This window comes from Dictyostelium purpureum (genome assembly GCF_000190715.1).
Source record: "Dictyostelium purpureum unplaced genomic scaffold DICPUscaffold_42, whole genome shotgun sequence".
NCBI classification, from domain to species: domain Eukaryota; phylum Evosea; class Eumycetozoa; order Dictyosteliales; family Dictyosteliaceae; genus Dictyostelium; species Dictyostelium purpureum.
This window is the reverse complement of record NW_003519379.1, coordinates 98,479-121,589: the sequence shown is the minus strand read 5'-3', so window position 1 is coordinate 121,589 and position 23,111 is coordinate 98,479. Positions and strand designations below refer to the sequence as shown.

Here is a 23,111-nt window from a genome sequence, read left to right as displayed (position 1 = left end):
CAATATCAGTTTCTATAGAGGTTTTTTAAATAGCAAGACACATCATCAACATCATCATCATTATACCCCTTTCCTTAAACTGAATAACCACTTGCTTTTTTCAAAATTTTTTAATTTTTTATTTTTTTTTAAATTTTTTTTTCGCATTTTTTCAAATTTTTTTTTTTTTTGCACCAATATTATCAATAAAATAATAACAATAAACAAATTGATTTTTTTTTTTTTCCACCTAAAAAAATAAATTTCTGATTTTTTTTTTATTGTATTTTTTTTTTAAACATCATCATTTTTAAAACGCATTATCTAATATATTTTTTTTTTAAATTATAAAGCCCCAAAAAAAAGAAATTTTATTGAAAAGAAAAAAATTATAATAACATAAAGCAGTAAATAAAATTGTTATTTGGTAAAAAAATGTCAGAAAGTTTATCACCAAGTCCAAGTAGTGATCCAATCACTTTATCCTCAGATAGGGCACCACAATCACCACAGTTCACAGTAAGTAGTTCATGAATAAAAAATTTCGATATGTTATAACATTTATTAATTATTGTATTTTTTTTTAGATTGGTAAAATGAAGGTTGATTTAAAAAGTGATGATGATAAAACAAAAAAGAGACAAGTAAGATTATTAAAGAATAGACAATCAGCAGCACTATCAAGACATAGAAAGAAAGAATATATTGCAAATTTAGAATCAAAAGCACAGGAATTAACTCATTCTACCCAAGAGTTACATATGCAATATAGTAGATTATCATCTACCTCTTTTGAACAAAAACTCGTTTAGAATATTTAGAAAGTAGTTTAATTGCAATAATGAAGCAAAATGATTTTTTAAGGAATAAATATGAAGAACATAAAAATAATAATAATAATAATAATAATAATATAAATATAAACAATAATATAAATATAAATAATAATAATAATAATAATAATAATAATAATAATAATAATCATAATCATAATAATAATAATAATAATAATAATAAACCGCCAATTATCCCACATCAACACCATAATAGACATGTACAATTAGTTTTAAATAAACCAGATTCACCAGTTTTGGTTTCATCATTACCATCATCATCATCCATTTCATCATCAGTTTCAATTTCATCATCATCCGTTTCATCTTCATCCTCCTCATCATCATCCACTTCATCACCAACTACAATACCAACTACCTTAATCAGAGAGGCTGAAAATTTATCATCATCTGATCCAAATAAAAAAGAAAGAGAGAGAGAAATTTTAATTGGTGTAAATAAAATAAAGTTAAATAATAATGGCAAAAGCTTAGATTGTAATATTAGCAGTATAATAAATGAAGAAAATATCAATACTAATAAAGAGGGTAGTAGTGAAGAATCTTCATCAAATTTTAACCATCACTTTTCCGGTCTAAGTTTTTCTAACCCAAATGTAAATTCCCAACCCATTTATTTAACAAGAGCTAGATCATCATCGTATCATCCATCAAATTTTTCACAATTTGAAGGAAACAACAATATAAATACTAATATCAGCAATAGTACTTCAATACCCACCGAGAGTTTATTAAATGCCACTGGCGCTGACCCATCCCCAAAATTACCATCCTTGTACCATTTAACCAACAATTTAAATCATTCACCATCCTCCAAAGCACCTTTAAATCCATTTCCTTCACCACTTTTAATCAATAGCAATAATAATAGTGGTGCAAGCAGTAACGATGGTGGATCCTCATCACCCAACTATAGAAATTCAATTATTGGTCTTTCAAAATTAAAACATAATTTTAATAGTAATGGTAACAATATAAATCCAATTTTGCCAGGAGTCCACACCAATTTTTCACATCCATTAAACCTCAATAATATTTGACATTAATCACTATTTTTATATATAAAAAAACCACCCATATGTATAAAATTATAAAATTAATCAATATTCTATTCTTAAAATTTTTTTAAAATAAAGAAATTTTAATAATATTATATTTTTAATTTATTTTTAAATAATAAATAACAATCAATTAGGTTTATCTTTTTTCAACTCGAAATAATATATCTCATAAATCTATTTATATTATTTTCTTTCAATTAAATTTAATTTTTAATAAAAAAAAAAAAAAAATTGTGTATAAAAAAAACTAATTAAATAAAGTTAATTGATTAAAGAAAAAAAAATAAAAAATTCATTATTGTTAATCTTTTATTAATTTTCTTTACCATTTATATTTATTTTTTTTTCTTCATAACCACTTTTTATTCTTTCTTCAAGTTCCTTTAAATATTTTTCTTGGTTGAATGGTTCGGGTTTTTTAAATACGCTGTCATAATCAAAAAGATTTGGATCGATATATTCTATTGTGGTATCATTTTGATTATTTTGATCATTAAAAATTGAATCTAAATCATTTATTGAGGCACTTTGTTGTTGATCTTGAATATTACTTTGATGTAGTTTCTTTAATTGTTGTTCTTGTTGTTTTTGAATTGCTTCACAATTTAAATCACCTTTTGGTAAAATTGGTCCTTTATTTTTCTTTTTATTTATAATACTTCCTTCACTATCTATTTCGATACTTGATAATAATGAATTTAATGAGTCAATCTATAATAATAATATATTTATTATTTTTATTGGTAAAAGTTTTAAAATTAGTGAGTTGATTAATAAAAGATGATATATATAAACTATATTATTTAGTATATATACTTACTAATTGTTGTTGTTGATATAATTTTCTCTGGTTAATATAATCTAATTCTTTGGAGATGTCAAAAAGTTTGAGTTGAGCAGCATGTACTTGCATTACAAGTTTGCTCTTTTCGATTGTTTTTAAAGAGTGTTTTTTAAATATTTCGTTTTTTAATCTTAATTCTTTTTCGTGTTCTTTATTTATTAAATCTAATGAAAAAGGTTTAAATAAATTTTTACCAAAAAATTTAACAAATGAAATTTGTTTTTTAACAAAAGTCGTTATTGAATTCATTTATTATAATTATTAATATATATATATAGGTTGTATTGTATGTATTTTTAGTTTCTTTATTACCCACACAAAAATAATGAAAAAAAATTTTGTAAAATTAAAAAAAAAAAAATAAAAAAATAAAAAAAAATAAATTTTTTATTTTTTTTTATTTTTTTTATTTTTTTAATATTACTTTATATTATAACTTTTTTTTTTTTTTTTTAGTATATGTACTTTTTTTCTTTATTTTGGTATTAAATTTGTTTTTTTTTTTTTTTTTTTTTTTTTTTTTCCCCCCTTTTAAAAAAAATCTTTTTGGGAAAGTTTAAAAAAGGGGAGGATCTTTCCCCCCCTTTAGTTTTGGGAAATATAAAAAAAAAGGGTGGGGGAAAAATTAAAACAAAAAAAAACCCGAATGTGGGTTTTTAATATTTGGGGGGGTAAAAAAAAAAAAAAACAATTCTTTTAGGTTTAAAAAACCCCTCTTCCCAAACAAAATTTTTTTTTTTTCAATTTTTTTTAAAAAAAAAACCCACCCTGGGCTCTTATTTGGTATTTGGGTTTGCTATTTGTTTTAACGAAAAAAAAAAAAAAAAAAAGTGTTGTGGTGGGTTAATAAAAAAAAAACCTCTTTTATACAATTAACAAATTAAAAAAAACAACAATAGTTCCTTTATATTCCCATTTAATATATATAAATTTACATAAACTATCACTATAAATTTTACAATTTTTTTTTTCTTTTTATTATTTTATTATTTTTTTTTCATATACATATTATAATAATAATAATAATAAATAAAACTAAAAAAAAATGATTTCATCATCAACATCAATTTCAAATAATACCAATAATAGAAGCGAAAATAATAGCGGAGGTAATTATTATATTATTTATATTTTTATACTTTTTATAATAGTTATTAATAATTTATTTTGTTTTTGAAATTTAGAAATTCTTTCATTAGCTTTATTAAATCAATACGAAAAACAAAAAGATAAAGAGGATGCATTAATAGTGTTAAATCCAATAACATCACCATTTAAGGTTTTTAATAATGTTCCAAATCAACATAGTTCATATGGAACTGCAAATTCGATTGCAATCGGTTCAAAATTTTATATTATTTCAGCGGCACCAATTTTTGATTCATATAGTGGCGATTTTAAAAAAGAGATTACAATGTCCATTGGGTCTTCAAATGAACAATTAAAGATTATAAAGTTGTTTGTTGTAGAATCAATAAATATAGCAATAACATATTCAATACATAATTTACCATTCATTACAAATTTTATAAACGAAATTGGTAGGGTCAGAGTAAAGCAATTAAGTAATACTAGTCTCTATAGCGAAATTTATAAAGAGGGTCAAAGGGTCAGAAAAAATGGTATGGGATCAGGGTTTACTAGCGGCATAATCATAAAGAATCTATCTCATTTAATTTTATTAAATCCAGAGTTTGCCAAAGGTGGTGATGGTGGTTCATTGGTGGTTAATGACGATTCTTTAGTAATAGGTGTTGTTTTATCAGGAAATCAAAATCATGTAATTGCAGCAAAAATTGATATTTTTAATTCTTTATTTGAAAATAAATAGATATATAAATAAATAAATAAATAAATAAATAAATAAATAAATAAATAAATAAATAAATAAATAAATAAATAAATAAAAAAAAAATAAAAAAAAATAAAATTAATAAAAATAAAAATTTCCTTTAAACTTAATTTTTTAGAAATCTTAATTTTTTATTTTTTCGAATTTTAAATTTTTTTTAAAAATATTATTTTTCAAATTTTTATTTTGGTCATTAACAAAAATGTTTAGTAGTAATAGTAATAGTAATAATAAAGATAGTAATAATACAGAATCCACAAAAGAGTGTGATAATAAGAATTTTTTCAGTGATCTAGTGGTTCGTCCATGGGAAGAGTTCTATTCAGATCAAAATGGTTACAAGTACCCTAGGGATACGAATCACCAAAATGAAAGATCAAAATATAATCTTAAATATTATAAAGGAAACTATATTTCACTTTCATTTCTTTATTTAATTTGTTTAGGGTTAGTTTTTTAAAAAAAATAAAAATTAATAATTCATTATATTAATATTTTGTATAAATAGATTTTACTATATAGAACTCTTTAAATTATATATATTTGCAATGGTGGTCGGTTCATACGAGTTTGACTACAGAGTTTCTAAAGGAGATAAGCCCCACATCTCATCTGGAATATTTTGGTTGTGTAAGTTAATTTTTTCTATGTTTCATTTTACTTTTTTTTTTTTACAATTAATATTAATATCAGTCTTTTATTCTCAAAGCATTTTTATTAGGGGTTTTTTATGGAGCTGGTATATATCCATTCATTTATTCATTTAGTTTTTGGGTTTTAATATATTTTCACTCAATGACAAGAAAAAGAGGATTAATTAATAATATTAAAAATTTAGTTGGTAAATAAATTTACCTATTGTATTTAATTTTAAAATAAATAAAGAAAAATAAATGAAAAAGTTTTTTATTATTTTTAATTATTTTTATTGTTTATTATTATTTTATATTATTAATGTTTTTCTTTAGCTAGAGCTCTTTTGGCCTCAGCTTCATCTGGTGAAGTGGTGGTTGATGGTTTAATTCCTTTAGCAATTCTTTCTTTTAAATCGGCTTCAGCCAAACGGAAGGCATTAGCAAAAGATGGACGGCTTTCAACTAATTTCAACCATTTTTTAATGTTTGGATATAATGTATCCCAACCTTCGACCATTGCATTAAATTGAATGTATAATACCCAACCATAGGTCGAAATATCAGCAATAGATAGTTCATTACCACCCAACATATGGTCTGGTTGATAAACGTCCATCTAGAACTTTAAACATTCTACGTGCCTCTTTTGAATAACGTTCAATAGCAATTGGTATTTTAGTTTCACAATAGTAACCAAAGTATGATAGCTGACCAAGATATGGGCCTATTATATTTAATAATAAATATTATATTATTAGTTTTTTATTGAATCAAATATTTAAGTAAAATTTACATACCTAATGTGCTAATTTGCCATGCTAGCCATTGTAAAACTTCAGTACGTTCTCTTGGATGGGTTTTATTATCAGGTAATAGTTTCCCATACTTTTCAGCTAAATAAATTAAAATTGCACCAGATTCAATAACGGTAATTGGTGGTTCGACAGTATTATCAATAATTACAGGAATTTTATTATTTGGATTAATTTTTAAAAACTCTTCAGTAAATTGTTCATCATTGATGATATCAACATGATGATAGTTGAAGCTGAGTCCTAATTCATCAAGGATAATAAGAATTTTCCATGCATTTGTCGAAGTATAACCATAGAATTCAAAGTCTTTTTTATCAGTACTAGAGTTGTTTGTTGTTGAGTTTAACATTTTATTTATTTATTTAATATTAATTTTTATTTATTTTTATATTTTTAATTTTATTTATTTATTATATTAATTTATTAAAATTTTGGTTTTTATAATTTTTTTTTTTATTGGTGTTATTTATAATTTAGAAAAACCCTGGTAAAAAAGTGATCAAATTTTTGTGTGTCGTAATTATTATTTATATTAATAAAAATCAAAAAATTGATGAAAAGATTTTTTTTTTTTTTTTTTTATTGTAAAAACCGGTTTGTTAAGTATTTTTTTAAAAAAAATTAATGGGTAAAAAAAAGAAAATCGGTGCATTTTTTTTTTTTTCTCCATATTAATTTTTTTTTTTTTAAAATTTTTTAAATTATTGTAAAAGCCGGGTATTTTTCTACTTTTCCCTGATATTTTTCTTCTTTTCCTAAGATTTGACCGGCCAAGTTTGCCCACATATTTATATTAAAATTTAATGCGAAAAAAAGCTAAAAATTTGGTGGTTTTTTTTGTTATTTTAAATTTGCTCTCACAATAATTTCAATTTGAATTTTTTTTTTTTTACTATATTTTATCATTTAGTTATTATAAATAGTTTTAAATAAAAAAATTATATAATATTCATTTTCATTTTTCCACCTCTTCAATAATAAAATGACAATCATAAATATTTTTTATTCACCAAAAAATTTTATTTTAGTTCATGCAGAGTATAAATAAACAGAAGCTATCCCCTATACTTCCTAGCTGTCGGTGAAGCCTTAATTTCTTTACTCTTAGACCAAGTTCGCTTTCAGATCTAACCCCAGTTAATGAAAGCTCTTCTATTTGTTTTAATGATTATTATATATTTACCTATTTATTAAAGGTTTTTGGTACAGTTAGTTGCATAAATTTTGCAACAGACATATTATTTTTGCAATTTATATAATAAAACTTTATGGTTTAAATTTTGGATTTTCTGATTAACATAAATAAAAATCATTTAATCTATACTTAAATAAAATATATTTTAAATGTTGTATGAAAAAAAATATTTTTTTTTTATTTTTTTTTTTTATTATTATTATTTCTATGTTGCAAAATTTTAGAATAAAGATTTTGAGTAAAGGTTTTTTTGAAATTTTTTTATAATAAAATTATAGTTTATTAATATTTAGTGAATTCACCTCTATTTTGAATTATTCTATTTATTCCGGTTGAAATTGATTCATTTAATTTATTTAAAATTGATTGTTCAATATTAAACCAAAAAAGATGAATTGATTCATCGAAAGGTTTACGAGGTTTGGCGATGCGACGTTGAACTATACTTTTTTTTAAGATTGGCCATAGGTTTTCTATTATATTTAAATCTGGTGAAGAGGGTGGAATAAATTGTACCCTAATGTTATTTTCTTCATATTGAAGAATATTTTTTAACAGCAGCTGATTTATGGACAGAGCAGTTATCTTGAAAAAGAGTGACTTTAAAAAAATCAATTTCATAGTCTTTTAATGTTTCCATATATTCATCCCCATTACATTTATGTAGGTATCGCCATCCATGTTACCATTAATATAGGCTCCACAACCAAACTCATCAAATTAATGCAACCCCAAAAAAATTTTGAAATTACAGATGGTCTTTTTCTTTTTAAAATATTTTCTTCTTTCATTAACTGCCCTGAATCCATCTTTTATGCCTCTATTTTTAAGAAAATCTTACAATTTTGGTTTCATCTGCTAAAATCACCTGTTTCCAATTTACTGTGGTATAATTTTTAAATTTTTTTACCTAACTATACCTTTGCATCTCAGTTTCTTTTATAAAATAATGCTTGCGTTACAAATAATTATAAAAAATGTTTTGTCTCTTTAGAATTCTTCTAATTGTTGAAGTTGAAAGTTTAGGTATACTTATGCATTATTTGATTGACCATTTAGTATGTATTTTCTGCAACTCATATAGTAATTATAACGGTAATTGCATTTATTGATGTACCACCTATTTGTGTATTTCTTGCACATATTTCTATGAAAAGTAATTTTGATTATTTATTTTTATTTGTTTTAGTTTTGGTTATTTTATTATTATGTTTGTATTTCATCGATAAGGTTTTGTAGCTTTCCGGGTGTATTAGTATTTAAAACTAAAAATATATGCATTCCATATCTTGCTAAATTTTTTTAACTTGGGACTATTTTCATTGGGTGGTTTCAATACCTAGATCTCAATTAGTTTAACTTCTCTTTCCATAAAACAAGCACATGGGAATATTTGGTTTATTATTTCTTGTACCGATGTATTGAACAATGGTCATCTGAAGAATATTTGTTCTAAATATTCTTTGCCTGGGCAGAACGGGTATCGGGATTAGAAGATCTTTTGCAATGATTTAAAGTTTAATCTTTTTTTATTATTTTTTTTCCACCTAATTTATAACTGTATTATATCAGTACCACTGTGAAACATTAGCTTAGTTGGAAAAGCGTACGACTTCGAATCGTAAGATCAAGAGATCGAAACTCTTATGTTTCATTTTTAGGATCGGGCCGATAAATTATCTTCCCGGAGATTTCAATTTTAAAATTTACATAAAAATCATTTATATATTCAAATTAGTTTTCAACTCTTGCAATAAAAAAAGAAAAAAAAAAAAAATAAATTTTGTTATTAAAAAACACTCTTTTTTATGAATATAATAATTTAAAGCTTTTTTTTATTTTATTTTATTTTTTCTTTTTTTTTTTTTTTTTTTAATTTTTTAAAAAATTTTTCTAATAAATTTTTTTTTTTTTCATTGTGCAACAATGATATTAAATAAAGATAAAAAATTAATATACAAATCAAGTTTAATATTTTTTAATAATATTATTAGGAATAATACCAAATATTTAATCAATAATAATCAAAGTTATAGATTATTTTCTGCATCATCAAAAAATCAAAATAATAATGATAATTCATCATTAAAAAATAAAGATAAAATCAATAAAATTAAAATTAAAGGGGATATTAAGGATTTAAATATACCAATATCAACAAAATTATCATATAACGAAGAAGAATATGAATTTAATGAAGATGATGTTGAAAGAGAATACACCCCGGACGAAGAGGATCAAGATGAAGAAAAAGGAAAAGAGATAAACAAAAAAGTCAATAAAAAAGCAAAAGAAACACCAGCAATGGCCCAATATAATCATTTTAAATCATTATATCCAGATGCTATTTTATTATTTAAATTGGGTGATTTTTATGAATTATTTAATCAAGATGCAATTGAATCAAGTAAAATTTTAAATATTACTGTAAGAAGATTAAATTAATAAACTATTTTTTAAATTATAAATTTTTAATTTTTTTTTAAAAGTTAACAACTAAAAGAATAGGAGAAAATAAAAGTATGGGCATTCCAATGTGTGGATTTCCAACACACTCTTCAGATATACATATTGAAAAGTTAATTAAAGTTGGTAAAACTATTGCAATTTGTGACCAGGTTGAAGATGCAAGAGAAGCTAAAAAGAATGGAAGAGTTATTAAAAGAGAAGTTGTTAGAGTTATAACACCAGGAACCATTTTCGAAGAAAGATTTTTAAAATCATCACAAAACAATTATTTATGTAATTTTTTACCAGTTAATTATCATCAAAAAGATTTTAGTAACCAAGTTTTGTATAATAACACATCAAGATTTTCAATATCATGGTTAGATCTCAGCACTGGTTACTTTTATACAACAGAGACAACATACGACAACTTATTATCAGAGCTTACTAGAATTTCACCCAACGAAATCTTATTACCAAAAAGTTTAATTGAAAATCCATCAATTTCAAAATTAATAAAGTCATTTAATATTAGCACAGAAAGTGATGAAATATTCAAGATTAAAAATACTTTATCAAAATTCAATGAAACTTATAATCTAAATTTAAATTATAATCAACTAATCAACAGTAATGGTTTTTTTGATGGAACATCAGAAAGAAATTTCTCAATCGATGAATTAAATTCTTCAGGTTCAATTTTAAATTATGTAATTAATACTCAAATGGGAAATATACCACATCTGTATCCATTGAAAAAGTTTAGTTCAAGTAATACAATGTCAATTGATTTTTCAACAATGCAATCTTTAGAAATTATTAAAACACTTCAAAATCAAAAAAAAGGTACCATTTTAGATTGTTTAGATAAAACTTTAACAAGTTCTGGTAGTAGATTATTATATTCAAGAATACGTAAGTAAACTAAAAAAATATTCAAAATATTAAACTTTATATATTAACATTATTATTATTTTAGAATCCCCAAGTTTAAATATAAATGAAATTAATAATAGATTAAACTTAATAGAGTTCTTTTATGAAAATTTAGATATTACAAAAGAGATAAGAAAATTATTAGTAAGATGTTTAGATTTAGAAAGATGTTTACAAAGAGTTTATATTTCAAAAGCAGGTCCAAGAGATTTATCCGGTATAGGTTCAACATTGGCAATTTCAATGGAAATTAAAAGAATTTTGGATGAAAGGATTAAAAAGTTAAAACCAACACCACAAATTAATAATTTGGTAGAGAATATAAATAATAAATTAAATGATTTTAAACAACTATTACTTTATTTATCATCAGCTTTAGTTGATAATCCGCCATTCAATACATCAGATGGAAATTTTATAGAAAAAGGTTATTCAAAAGAGTTGGATAATACAATTAAGGCCCGTGACAATAGTAAAGAGCTAGTTCAAGAGATTCAAAAAAAATATAGAGATCAATTATCATTACCATCACTTAAAATCAAACACAATCAAATTATTGGTTATTATTTCGAAATTCAGTCCACTTTTAAAAACAAAATTCCATCAAATTTTATTCATGTTCAAACATTATTATCTCATATGAGATTTAAGTCTGAAGATCTATTAAAGTTGGAAGATGAAATAAATATTTCAGTTTCAAAAGCGTTGGAGATAGAAATCGGGTTATTTAATCAACTTTGCAAATTAACTTTATCGTTTGGTGATCAAATTAAAGAAACTAGTGATGTTTTATCAATTATCGATGTTTCAACAACTTTGGCATTAATTGCAAAAGAAAGACTTTACGTTAAACCAATCATCAATGAGACAAAATCTTTAAAGGTTATCAACGGTAGACATCCAACTGTAGAGTTGGTTACAAAGAATTTCATTTCAAATGATTTGGTTTTAAATGATGACAGCAACAACCATGAAAAGGAAGATGAAACATTACTATGGTTAATTACAGGTCCAAATATGGGTGGGAAATCAACATTTTTACGTCAAAATGCAATTATTATTTTAATGGCCCAAATGGGTTCATATGTTCCAGCTGATTATGCCGAAATTGGTATCGTTGATCAAATATTTAGTCGTGTAGGTTCAAGTGATGATTTATCAAATGACAGGTCAACATTCATGGTAGAAATGGTTGAAACAGCTCAAATTTTAAAGAAAGCAACAGATAAATCTTTTGTAATTATGGACGAGGTGGGAAGAGGAACCAGTACTTTGGATGGTATATCAATTGCCCAATCAGTCATCGAACATTTGGTTAGTGATAATAAATCTAGAACTTTATTTGCAACCCATTACCATGAATTAACTAAAAAGCTAAATCAAGAGCAAGATCAGTTTATATCTAAAAAAATAAAAAACTATTGTTGTATAATCAAAGAGCACCAAGGAGAAATTTTATTCGCTCACAAAATTATACCTGGGATTGCAAATAAATCTTATGGTATATATTGTGCAAAATTGGCAAATTTACCTGAAAAGGTTTTAAATAGAGCAAATTCAATTTTAACAAATTTAGAAAACAACAATAAACTATTCTAATAAAAAGAAAAAACAATCAATTATAATAATTATTCCACCAATTTTTTTTATTTATTATTTTTTTTAAAAATAAAATTTTTATAATAATATTGAAATTATTAAAAATACTAATAGAGATAAAGAAATTGAAATTTTAAGAGAACCATTGCCAGCTGGTGATTCTGTTGGATTGTTAGATGTGGTTTCTGTTGGTTTTGGTGTGGGAGATGGTGATAATGATTGTGTTGGTTTGGGTGTGGTAGTTTCATTAGGTGTTTCTGTTATTGTGGGTGTTTCTGATGGTGTTGGTGTAGTGATATTTTTAATGTTGCTACATAATACACTGAAGCCAGATTCACCAATTTTGATAAAATCATTGGATGGGACTAAACATGTAAAGGTATATATATTCCCCCTTTTATCATTACATTCATTAAATTGGGAAAAATAAATAATATATTCATTAAAAAAATATTTGGAATATATTCTAATGTAACCTTGACAACCACGTTTGCATTCAGATAATTCTACTATTGAATAGTCACCCTCTTCATGGGTTCTACAAAACTCTGGGTCTCCATCTTTTTTAATATGAAAATAGTTATATTTAAAGCTTTCTTCTTGAGACTTGACAGTAATTATTGAAATAAAAATTAAAATTAAAAAACTATATATAAATTTCATTTTTAAAAACTATAAAGTATAATATTAATTAATGAAGGTTTAGATGAATAATAAAACTTTTTTTTTTTTTTATTTTATAATTTTTTTTTTTATTTTATAATTTTTTTTTTTATTTTATAATTTTTTTAACAGGTTTGTTTTTAAATATTAATAGAACTATAGGTCTATTCAGATCATTCAAAGAAATATTATACTAAATTTAACACCCATGTTTTATTTTCTTTTTTAAAAGTTTTTTAATGCGGTGTGTTTTTTTTTTTTGGGGGGGGTTTGAAAATTTTGTAAAATCAATCATTTTTTAATAGTTTTTAAAGTTCATATTATTAGTATATTACAAATTTGGATGCAAAGAATGGTTTTCATTTATTATTATTAGAAGAATCAACTCGTAAAATGTACAGAATTTCAAGCAGGTTTATAAATTTAATTGATTCATCTTAAAACCTACCTGAAATGCTGTATATTTACGACTTGATTCTTTTATAAATAAGAGTTCCATTTGGTTTAAAGAAATCACTGCATATTTCAATGAATGGATACAATATATTATTGAAGAATTTAGAGAATATATAAAATCCTAAGTAGACGATATTGTTATTTATTCAAAGACATTAGATGAATATATAATAAACATTACAATTAATATTTTTAATTTTATTTTATATATATATATATATTTTATTTTTTTATTTACAACACCCAATAAATACATAGATAATTTTTATTTAATGTTAATTATGCTGTTGTTGAGTATTGCTAGTATTTAAGGTTTTGAAATCGTAATTGCATACTTTATAATCTATATTCTTTCTTGAAGACTTGAGTTGTTCATAAATCAATCGGTTTGGTGTGTCTTTAATTTTTGAGAATATATATGTGCATTGAAAATCTAAATATTACCATCCTTTATTTTATCTTTTAAAATTGCATCACCGTTGGTAAAGTTTTTTATAGTAGAAGTGAGTTTAAATAAAGATTCATAACCGTATGCTTTATTTAATATTTGAAATTATTTTTTTGAAGATTATTAAGTTCATAATATTAATAACTGATGGATTTATTGTTATGTTTCTTTATCAACTGTACCACGAACTAAAATATATGATTGTTTAAAACCATGATTGGTAATACATAGTACAATATTTTTTATTTTTTTTAGTGATTTTAATATCTTTAAATCTGAAACAAATGGTCCAATAAAATCAATATCTAAAAATAAAATGAAAAATTAATATTTATATTATTTTGTAGGGTAGAAAATTTAGTTTATTTTTTGAAAAAAAGGGTTTCTAAGTTCGGGGTCTATAAGTTCCATTTTTAAAGTCAATTTCTAAGTTTTAGTTTTTTTTTTTATTTTTCTAAGTTTTAAAAACAAAAAAAAAAGTTTTTAATTTAAAAAGTGTTTAAAAATCAATAAAAAAACAGTTAAATCATAATCAATTAATATATATAGTAATGTGTGGTTGTTTCCCCCTTTTTTTTTTTTTTTTTATATTTTTTTTTAATTTTTTTTTATTTTTATTAATACACATAAATATTTTTAAATATATTTTATTACAATATAGCAGTTATATAATTAAGCGCAAAATTTAAAATTAAAAATAAATAAATTTAATATAATTTTTTTTCTATAAATACTTCAAAATTTTTATTTATATATCAATATCAAAATTTTTTAATATATATAAAAATATAAAAAATTATTATATTTTAAAAAAATAAAAATAAATTAATAAATAATAACATTAATAAATATAAAATTATAAAAAATAAATATATTTTAATATTAATAACTTAATATCAATGGAAGGAACAAATAAAAGACCTATTACCACAAGAAATTCAATTTAAGATCTAGACAAAAAGCTATCAACATCCATAGCATTAGATATCATTTTACAATTGGTTAAGTATATATTTATATTATTATTTAATTTATTGATTAAAAAATTATACTAATATCTTATTTTTAATAGATGGTAAATGTTTAGCAGCAAAAAAATATAGAGAAAAAAACAATCTTTCAAATGATACGATAAATACTCTAGATTATCACTTTGCCAAAGAGAGGGTATATAGAAACTATGATGAACCTTTAATTTAAATGCTTTTTGAAGAAAAAAAGAAACAAATACATATTTCAAAGTATAAAGAAATCCAAAAATACTTAGAAGAAAGTTTAGATCATAGAAATGATACAATAAAATATTGGAAAGAAAATAGTATTGAATATCCAACATTATAATCAATTATAAGAAATGTACTTTCAGTTGCTTCTTCGTCCGTTGAAATTGAAAGAACATTTTCGGGTGCTAAGTTGTTGGTTACATGTAGACAACAGATCAAATTTGGGTTGGGAAAGAATAGAACAACGTGTGTTATTAAGGGAATGGGCAAACATTTCAAGAGAAGATATTGTCAAAAACTCTATCTTTTATAATTATTCAAATATTTCAAAAATGGAATGATTAAATAAAATTTTACAAGAATTTTAAATTTTTTTCATACAAAAAAATAATGTAATTCTAGGTTTTTTTTTTTTTTTTCTAAGTTTCTAAGTTTTTAAAATGAAAAAATTAGTCAAGTGGGTGGGTGTGGGAGTGGGGGAAACTCAGAAATTTTTTTTTTTTTAGTCAAACTTAGCTAAATTTTTCTCCCTATTATTTTGTAAATAGGTATGGTATGATTTAAATGTGTGTATAAACTTACTTTTTGATTGTGAAAATCTTAAATGATATTCATAAGGTAATGCAAAACTTTTTGAAGTTATTATTACTACCCAAAGAATCCATGAAATTGTAAAACTAATAAATTCAAACTGTTTTGAAGTTGAATTGTTGAATTAACGGTATCATTCTTTTCATTGGCTCTATAATCATAATATATAAATGTAACCATACTTTCTTTAGCATTGGATAATTATCTAGTGTGTAGTAAACATTTTATTTGATTCTCTATTATAGTACATTCAATAAATGATGATAAATTTAATAAAAAAAAAATTTCAAAATTAATTTTTTTAATTTATTTTTAATTTTTTTTTTTTTCTAAAAATAATTCTGCAACACCATAAACATTATTTTATTATAAACAAAATAAAAATAATACACCCACTTGAATTGGTATGTGATATAATATGAAATATTTTTTATTTTTTTTTTTATTAAAATCTAAAATAAAAATGAAAACAAACATAATTTTTTTCTTTTCTTTTTTTTTTTCATTTTCTTAGAGAAATAAATAATAAAATAATAAAGGTTATTATATCAATTTTTTAATCTTATTTGTTGTACCACTAGAAATAATTTATTCTTATGTAAATCGAATAATTATTAATTTAAATATACATCGTATAATGATAAAAATCAATAAATTTTTTTTTTTTTTTTTTAAAAATCATTTTTAAAATGAAATAGTTAGTATAATGTTTTGGATATCATTTAAAAGAAAATTAAATAAAAAATCGAAATAAAATTAAAAAAATGATCAATAATCAGTATAAAAAAAAGATATAAACTAAATTATTACTTTATAATTATTTTTTTTATTTTTTTCAATATATTATAAAAAAAATTAGAATTTTCAAAACAGTTCTTTCTTTTTAAAAAATTTTTTTTTGTATTTATTTGAATTTTTTTTTTTTTAATTTTTAAATTTCATTACTGAAACAAATTATTACAATCATAATAAAATAAAATGTTTTCATTAATGGATTTAGTTTTCTATTTTTTTGCAGTTCTAGTTATTTTTTACTGTATATTTTCAACCAATAATAATTTTAATGATCAAATGAACCAACAAACTCAACAACAAACCCAACAACAAAACCAACAACAAACCCAACAACAACACCCACAACACACCCCAACAACCCATTACAGTTTAGTTGAAAATATAGATCAAATAATTCAACAACAACAACAACAACAACAAAAACAAAAACAACATCAACATCATCAACAACAACCACAAATCACTCCAACAACCTATTCTAATTTTGATGAGGGAATAGATAAACAAAACCAACAACAACAACAACAACAACAACAACAACAACAACAACAACAACAACATCAACACCAATATCAACATCACCATCAGGATCATCATCAGCATCAACATAATCATAAAAAAAGAGCATATGCCATGGACACAAAACAAGATATTGAAAGAAGAGTAAAACAAAAGGTCCATGAGGCTTGGAATATGATTGATGAAATAGAATCAAAAAGATATAGAACAGATTATAATGGTCCAACTCTTTTATTGACAAATTTCAGCGAAAGTGAACAAATGATAAAAAATAAAAGAGAAAAAGATGAAAAGAGACGAAAAGAAAAGGAAAGAAAAAGACAAAAACAAATTGAAAAGAGAAGAAAAGAAAAAGAAAGGAAAAGACAAAAAGAAATGGAAAAAGAAAATAGAAAAAAGAGAAAAGTAAGGGATAAAGAAGGAGATGGAAGAGATAAAAAAAAGAAAATTAAATTTTCGCAAAATGAAGATCAATGATGGATGAAGAGAGTAATTATTCATACATTGGGGGTTCCATATATTCCATTAAATCGAGGTTCAGTATTTTCTTTATAATTGTGCTTTTCAAGTAATTCATTAAACACTGGAGTTTTTTTTCAGGTCACCATCAAACATTTGGGGTTTAATTTCTTCTTTTTAATCGGTGTTTTCAAGACATTCATCAAAATTTTGGGATTCAGTATTTTCTTTTTAATCGGTGTTTTCAAGTCATTAGTAATACATTGGGGTTTTCAAGTCATTCATCAAACATTGAGGTTCAGTATATTCTTTTTAATTGGGGTTTTCAAGTCATTCATCATACATTTGGGTTGTTTTTCAAATCTTTCATCATACATTGTGGGTTTATTAAGTCATTCAAACGCTGTGGTTTTTTCAAATCGTTCATCATACATTGTGATTTTCAAGTCATTCATTAAACATTGGGGTTGTTTTTCAAATCGTTCATCATATATTGTGGGTTTCGATTCATTCATTAAACATTGGGGTTGTTTTTCAAATCTTTCATCATACATTGTGGGTTTATTAAGTTATTCAAACGCTGTTGTTTTTTCAAATCGTTCATCATACATTGTGGGTTGTTTTTTCAAATCTTTCATCATGCATTGTGGGTTTATTAAGTTATTCAAACGCTGTGGTTTTTAGTTCGTCAAACATTGTGGGTTTTTACTTCATCAAACATTGTGGGTTTTTTTAATTCATTAAACACTGTGGGTTTTCAAGTCATTCATTAAACATTAGGGTTGTTTTTCAAATCGTTCATCATTCATTGGGTTTAGTTTATTCTTTTTAATTGGGTTTTTTAAGTAATTTATCAAGCATTGGGTTTTTTCAAGTCACCCATTATTTATTGGGGTTTACTTAATTCTTTTTAATTGTGGTTTTCAGGTCATTCATCATTCATTGGGGTACTTGTACTTTAAAGGTATTTATAAAGTTAATATTTTTATAATTGTTATTATTATTTTTGAATATAAAAGAAACTAATATTTAATTTTAAAACTTAAAAAGATTAGAATACTTTCTATTTAATAATTATAAATATAAATATAAATAATATAACGAAAATGATAATAATGAAAATAAAAATGATAATAATATCAATAATAATCACTTTCAAATAACGATTATAATAATAAAACAAAAAACAAAAATAATGGATAAGATTATATTATAAATAATAATGCAAAATTCGATCCAGACAAGGAAAAAGATAATAGAGTAAATAATATTAATATGGAATAATAATCATCAAAACAATCATGTCATATAAAAATAAGAAAAGTAATGCATCCAACTCTATTCATTCATCAATTCTTTATGCCTTCCAAATCTAAATCCAAGTTAATCAATTTGAAAAAAATCGAAATTTCAATTCTAAAATCTATTTACTCTGAATTAATTGCATTCTTTCCTATAAAGTTTATTTTCAACAATGGGTTTATTCTATCATCATTTATCAATTAAATACCATCAACAAAAACAATTAACACTTTCATCCGTTTCATTAAGTACAAATTAATGTCATTTGGTCACAGATCCGGGTCAACCTTTATCATCAATTTTATCATTTATTATTATTATATAGAATTAAAAATTCTCCATCCCTAGTTAATTTCTATTCATTATCAAAATAAAGATCTTTAGTTTAAAAGCTTATTTAAATTTTTTAATAAAATAAATTTTTATTGTTTTTTATTATAAAAACCATATGGTAAATTTTTTCCATCTTGTTTGAAATCTTTTCTAAAAGTAATTATTATTATAAAAGTGGATGCATTAAAAATAAAATACAATCACTAAACTACTGCACATAGACGTATCACGATTAAATAAAGCATACCAACAGTGAAGCAGTTTTAAAAGATAAAGAATGTCAAATATTTAGCTTTTCAATGTACATATATATATTCCCAAACATTAGCAAAGACACACCATCAAACCAATTGATTTATGACCAGTCTTCAAGAAAGATTAAATATTGTAAAGTATGCAATTACGATATCAAATATTTTGGTATTGAGGATTTTAAAACCCGATAAAAGAATGTTTGTGCAACTAAAAAAACACTTTTAAGATCAGCAAATTCTAAAGTATCAAATTACACCCTTTACAACCCATCTCAAAACCTCTAGTAATACTCAACAACAGCATAGTTCAGAGGAGAGAAACCAAAATAAAAAAGATTTGATGTTTGGTCATTTATGTTCTTTAGCTCATTATTAAAGTTATCAACAACTAACTTTACAGATGATCGTAAGAGATTGGTAGTTAATTTAGTTTCATTTAAAGGTGGAGCCAATGCATTATCAACAAAAGCCGGTGCCGATTGATTCCAAAAAGAAAAGAAATATTTAGAGGGCGGTTTCGACCTCGATGATATTGCCGAAAGAGAATTATTGGCTGCTAAAACCATTGAAGATGTCGCCAACTCTTAATTGGCTGCAAAGTCAAAGAAATAAAGAAAGAAGAAGATGCTCCTGATGTCACAGAAACTATTCTTGAAGTCGCTTTGGCAACTACTAGTGCTACATCAACTTTGGTCGGTGCTACGACATTGTCTCAAAGAGAACGTGTCGAAAGGTAGAACTTGTGATGGTGGTCCAATGTATATAATTAATTTCTACTGCTAAAGCTTTTGCTGCCGCAACCAAAGCATTGGTAGATAAAAAATAATATAAAGTAAATATGTAAAATCCGATTTAAAACACAAAAGAAACTCAATTTAATACAAAGTTATTTAAAATCATAAATAAAATTTTAGACCTTATTTTTAAATAAAGTATTTCTTTTTTTTAATCTAAAATTATTAATTTGCTTAAAAACAAATAAAACTTTTTATTTCTTTAAAGAAATTATTATAAATTGTAAATCTCAATAATTTTATAAAAAAGATAATTTTATTTATTTATTTCCACTTTTTTTTTTTAATTTTAATATCTTTTGTGGAACTGATGCTTATTGATATAGCACGAATTTGACTATTCCATTCAACGAGAAGAGGACATGAATCAATAGTATAAATCTTGATTTGAATTATCTTTCCAAAATCTGAGATTTTCACCTTTCTTAAGATTTCGAAAAAATTTACTATGAAGATCTGCTTTCTTTATTTTCCAAAGGGGTAATGGTGGAATCTGGGCCTGGTTTGATACCTAATAAACTTGCTCTTTCTGAATACAAAATTGAAAATTCTGTCATAATAATAATATTTTGGTTTCTCTTCTGGTGGTGCCATATCATTAACAAAAAAGAGTCTTCCCATCCTAGTCATTAACACTTCATAATGCTTGAAAACTGTGATGTTTGATACACAAAAGCAAAACCGATTGTTATGTTCTCGAAATATGGAGTTACTTTGGTGATTGTTGAAAAAGTAATTTATTATTCCAGTTGATTGAATACTTATCTATATGATCATTTATATGTGCAGGGTAGGGCGCCTTAAGACCTTCAAACATTGAGGAATAATTAAAAATCTTTGAAATCGTAATTGCATACTTTATAATCTTTATTCTTTCTTGAAGACTGTTCATAAATCATTCGGTTTGATGGTGTACCTTTTGATTCAGCAACTCTTAAATATGCAGAAAGTAATGAAAAACTTTTGTAGTAACTATTACCCCCAAAGAATCTTATGAAATTGTATAACTAACATTATTGGTTTTAATGTTCTTTGGAGTTAAGTTTTGAAGTTGCATCGAATGTTGAATCTTATATTCTTAATATATATTTGTTTCTCCATTTTGAAAAAAAAATATTTTATTATTCCTATTATTATTACTATTATTGTATGTTGTTATTTATATTATAGCACATTCAATAAATGATGATAAATTTAATAATAAAAAAAAAATAAAAAATAAAAAATTCAAAATTAATTTTTTTAATTTTTTTTTTTTCTAAAAATAATTTTGCACCACCATAAACATTATTTTATTATAAACAACTAAATTTTAAATTTATATAAATAAAAATAAATAAAAAATTAAAATTTTTTTATTTATTTATTATAATGTGCTTTATTTATACCTGTGTCTATAAACACACCTCCTTGATAATAAAATGACAATAAAAATAAAAAGCAATCAATGATATTAATTCAATATATTAAATAATAATATAGGTTTTCATTTTTAAAAACTAAACTCCAAAATCAAAAGAAAAGGTAGAATTTAAAACATTTTATTCTATAGAACTAGATTACATCAATATTAGATTTTATAATATTTTTTTTTCTTTCTTTCTTATTTTTTTTTTAATTCATTAATAACTTAAAAAAACTATATAAAATTATTATTTTTTTTTTTACCACATCTATAGATTAAAAAATCACCTTCTCTATCAAATAATGATTAACAGTTAATTAATTTATCACCTATACAAAATACTCCAGGACTTGTTTAAATACACCATTCGAGAATTACAGGTCTATATGAACAATTTAAAAAAAGCTCCCCCAAGGTATTTATAAATAATATTTTATAAAAAAAATAAAAATTTTTTTCAAATATTAATTTTATTATTATATCAATTTTTTAATTTAATTTGTTTTGTTATTTTATTTGTTGTGCACTAGAAATAATTTATCTATATTTATATTTTTTTCTTTATAAAATAACCCTATTTAATAATTAATTAAATTTAATATTTGTTCTTATGTAAATTGAATAATTATTAATTTAAATTCAGTTGTATGCATCATAAAATGATAAAAAATCAATTAATAAATTTTTTTTTTTTTTTTTTTTAAAAATCATTTTTAAAATGAAATAGTTAGTATAATGTTTTGGATATCATTTAAAAGAAAATTAAATAAAAAATCGAAATAAAATTAAAAAAATGATCAATAATCAGTATAAAAAAAAGATATAAACTAAATTATTACTTTATAATTATTTTTTTTATTTTTTTCAATATATTATAAAAAAAATTAGAATTTTCAAAACAGTTCTTTCTTTTTATAAAAATTTTTTTTGTATTTATTTGAATTTTTTTTTTTTTAATTTTTAAATTTCATTACTGAAACAAATTATTACAATCATAATAAAATAAAATGTTTTCATTAATGGATTTAATTTTCTATTTTTTTGCAGTACTAGTTATTCTATACTGCAAATTTTCAACCAATAATAATGACCAACAAACCCAACAAACCCAACAAACCCAACAACAACAAACCCAACAACAAACCCAACAACAACAACCACAACAAACCCAACAACAACACCCACAACACACCCCAACAACCCATTATAGTTTAGTTGAGGATATTGATGAAATAATCCAACAACAACAACAACAACAACATCAACATCAACATCAACAACAACATCAATTTCAATTTCATTATCAACATCAACATCAACATCAACATCAACATCAACATCATCAACTACAACTACAATATACACCACACCCACACTCACAACCACAAATTGTTCCAACAACCTATTCTAATTTTGATGAGGAGTTAGATCAAAAAAACAAACAACAAAATCATCATCAACACCAATATCAAAATCATCATCAGGATCAGCATCAACATAATCATAAAAAAAGAGAAAAAGGCGATGGACACGAAACAAGAAATAGAAAGAAGAGGTAAAACAAAAGGGTCCATGAGGCTTGGAATGAGTTTGATGATAATAGAAAAAAGAAGAAATCAAAACTCATAATGAATGGGTCCAACTCTTTTAT

The 23,111-nt window shown here is 23.3% G+C and overlaps 12 protein-coding genes across 12 annotated transcripts; 7 read left to right on the top strand and 5 right to left on the bottom strand.

The window, feature by feature from the left end:
• Positions 1-330: 330 nt before the first annotated feature.
• On the top strand, positions 331-2,143 carry bzpL (uncharacterized protein). The gene is made up of 3 exons (XM_003285275.1): positions 331-498; positions 567-750; positions 792-2,143. Exons 1-3 carry the CDS (start codon positions 415-417, stop codon positions 1,871-1,873), a joined length of 1,350 nt encoding a protein of 449 aa, XP_003285323.1. The 5' UTR covers positions 331-414; the 3' UTR covers positions 1,874-2,143.
• A 14-nt stretch (positions 2,144-2,157) lies between these two features.
• Positions 2,158-3,045, bottom strand: DICPUDRAFT_91480 (uncharacterized protein). Its single transcript, XM_003285249.1, has 2 exons — positions 2,715-3,045; positions 2,158-2,605 (listed from the first exon to the last, which is right to left on the bottom strand). The coding sequence occupies exons 1-2, from the start codon at positions 2,985-2,987 to the stop codon at positions 2,207-2,209; spliced, it is 672 nt and encodes a 223-aa protein (XP_003285297.1). The 5' UTR covers positions 2,988-3,045; the 3' UTR covers positions 2,158-2,206.
• A 738-nt stretch (positions 3,046-3,783) lies between these two features.
• Positions 3,784-4,569, top strand: DICPUDRAFT_76255 (uncharacterized protein; the record flags this gene model as incomplete). Its single annotated transcript, XM_003285274.1, has 2 exons — positions 3,784-3,847; positions 3,923-4,569. The coding sequence occupies 2 exons, from the start codon at positions 3,784-3,786 to the stop codon at positions 4,567-4,569; spliced, it is 711 nt and encodes a 236-aa protein (XP_003285322.1).
• Positions 4,570-4,792: 223 nt separating this feature from the next.
• Positions 4,793-5,439, top strand: DICPUDRAFT_149194 (uncharacterized protein; the record flags this gene model as incomplete). Its single annotated transcript, XM_003285273.1, has 3 exons — positions 4,793-5,037; positions 5,099-5,220; positions 5,429-5,439. 3 exons carry the CDS (start codon positions 4,793-4,795, stop codon positions 5,437-5,439), a joined length of 378 nt encoding a protein of 125 aa, XP_003285321.1.
• A 102-nt stretch (positions 5,440-5,541) lies between these two features.
• Positions 5,542-5,742, bottom strand: DICPUDRAFT_149193 (uncharacterized protein; the record flags this gene model as incomplete). Its single annotated transcript, XM_003285248.1, has 1 exon — positions 5,542-5,742. One exon carries the CDS (start codon positions 5,740-5,742, stop codon positions 5,542-5,544), a length of 201 nt encoding a protein of 66 aa, XP_003285296.1.
• Positions 5,743-5,803: 61 nt separating this feature from the next.
• DICPUDRAFT_149192 (uncharacterized protein) lies at positions 5,804-6,389 on the bottom strand (the record flags this gene model as incomplete). The annotated part of the gene is made up of 2 exons (XM_003285247.1): positions 5,804-5,949; positions 6,023-6,389. The coding sequence occupies 2 exons, from the start codon at positions 6,387-6,389 to the stop codon at positions 5,804-5,806; spliced, it is 513 nt and encodes a 170-aa protein (XP_003285295.1).
• Positions 6,390-7,064: 675 nt separating this feature from the next.
• DICPUDRAFT_76252 (uncharacterized protein) lies at positions 7,065-7,856 on the bottom strand (the record flags this gene model as incomplete). Its single annotated transcript, XM_003285246.1, has 2 exons — positions 7,065-7,192; positions 7,538-7,856. The coding sequence occupies 2 exons, from the start codon at positions 7,854-7,856 to the stop codon at positions 7,065-7,067; spliced, it is 447 nt and encodes a 148-aa protein (XP_003285294.1).
• Positions 7,857-9,539: 1,683 nt separating this feature from the next.
• DICPUDRAFT_29143 (uncharacterized protein) lies at positions 9,540-12,218 on the top strand (the record flags this gene model as incomplete). The annotated part of the gene is made up of 3 exons (XM_003285272.1): positions 9,540-9,662; positions 9,725-10,598; positions 10,663-12,218. The coding sequence occupies 3 exons, from the start codon at positions 9,540-9,542 to the stop codon at positions 12,216-12,218; spliced, it is 2,553 nt and encodes an 850-aa protein (XP_003285320.1).
• A 2,349-nt stretch (positions 12,219-14,567) lies between these two features.
• DICPUDRAFT_91479 (uncharacterized protein) lies at positions 14,568-15,389 on the top strand. The gene is made up of 2 exons (XM_003285271.1): positions 14,568-14,786; positions 14,858-15,389. Exon 2 carries the CDS (start codon positions 15,140-15,142, stop codon positions 15,347-15,349), a length of 210 nt encoding a protein of 69 aa, XP_003285319.1. The 5' UTR covers positions 14,568-14,786; positions 14,858-15,139; the 3' UTR covers positions 15,350-15,389.
• Positions 15,390-16,577: 1,188 nt separating this feature from the next.
• Positions 16,578-17,390, top strand: DICPUDRAFT_149186 (uncharacterized protein; the record flags this gene model as incomplete). The annotated part of the gene is made up of 1 exon (XM_003285270.1): positions 16,578-17,390. One exon carries the CDS (start codon positions 16,578-16,580, stop codon positions 17,388-17,390), a length of 813 nt encoding a protein of 270 aa, XP_003285318.1.
• A 374-nt stretch (positions 17,391-17,764) lies between these two features.
• Positions 17,765-17,926, bottom strand: DICPUDRAFT_149185 (uncharacterized protein; the record flags this gene model as incomplete). Its single annotated transcript, XM_003285245.1, has 1 exon — positions 17,765-17,926. The coding sequence occupies one exon, from the start codon at positions 17,924-17,926 to the stop codon at positions 17,765-17,767; it is 162 nt and encodes a 53-aa protein (XP_003285293.1).
• Positions 17,927-22,467: 4,541 nt separating this feature from the next.
• Positions 22,468-23,019, top strand: DICPUDRAFT_76248 (uncharacterized protein; the record flags this gene model as incomplete). Its single annotated transcript, XM_003285269.1, has 1 exon — positions 22,468-23,019. The coding sequence occupies one exon, from the start codon at positions 22,468-22,470 to the stop codon at positions 23,017-23,019; it is 552 nt and encodes a 183-aa protein (XP_003285317.1).
• Positions 23,020-23,111: the final 92 nt, after the last annotated feature.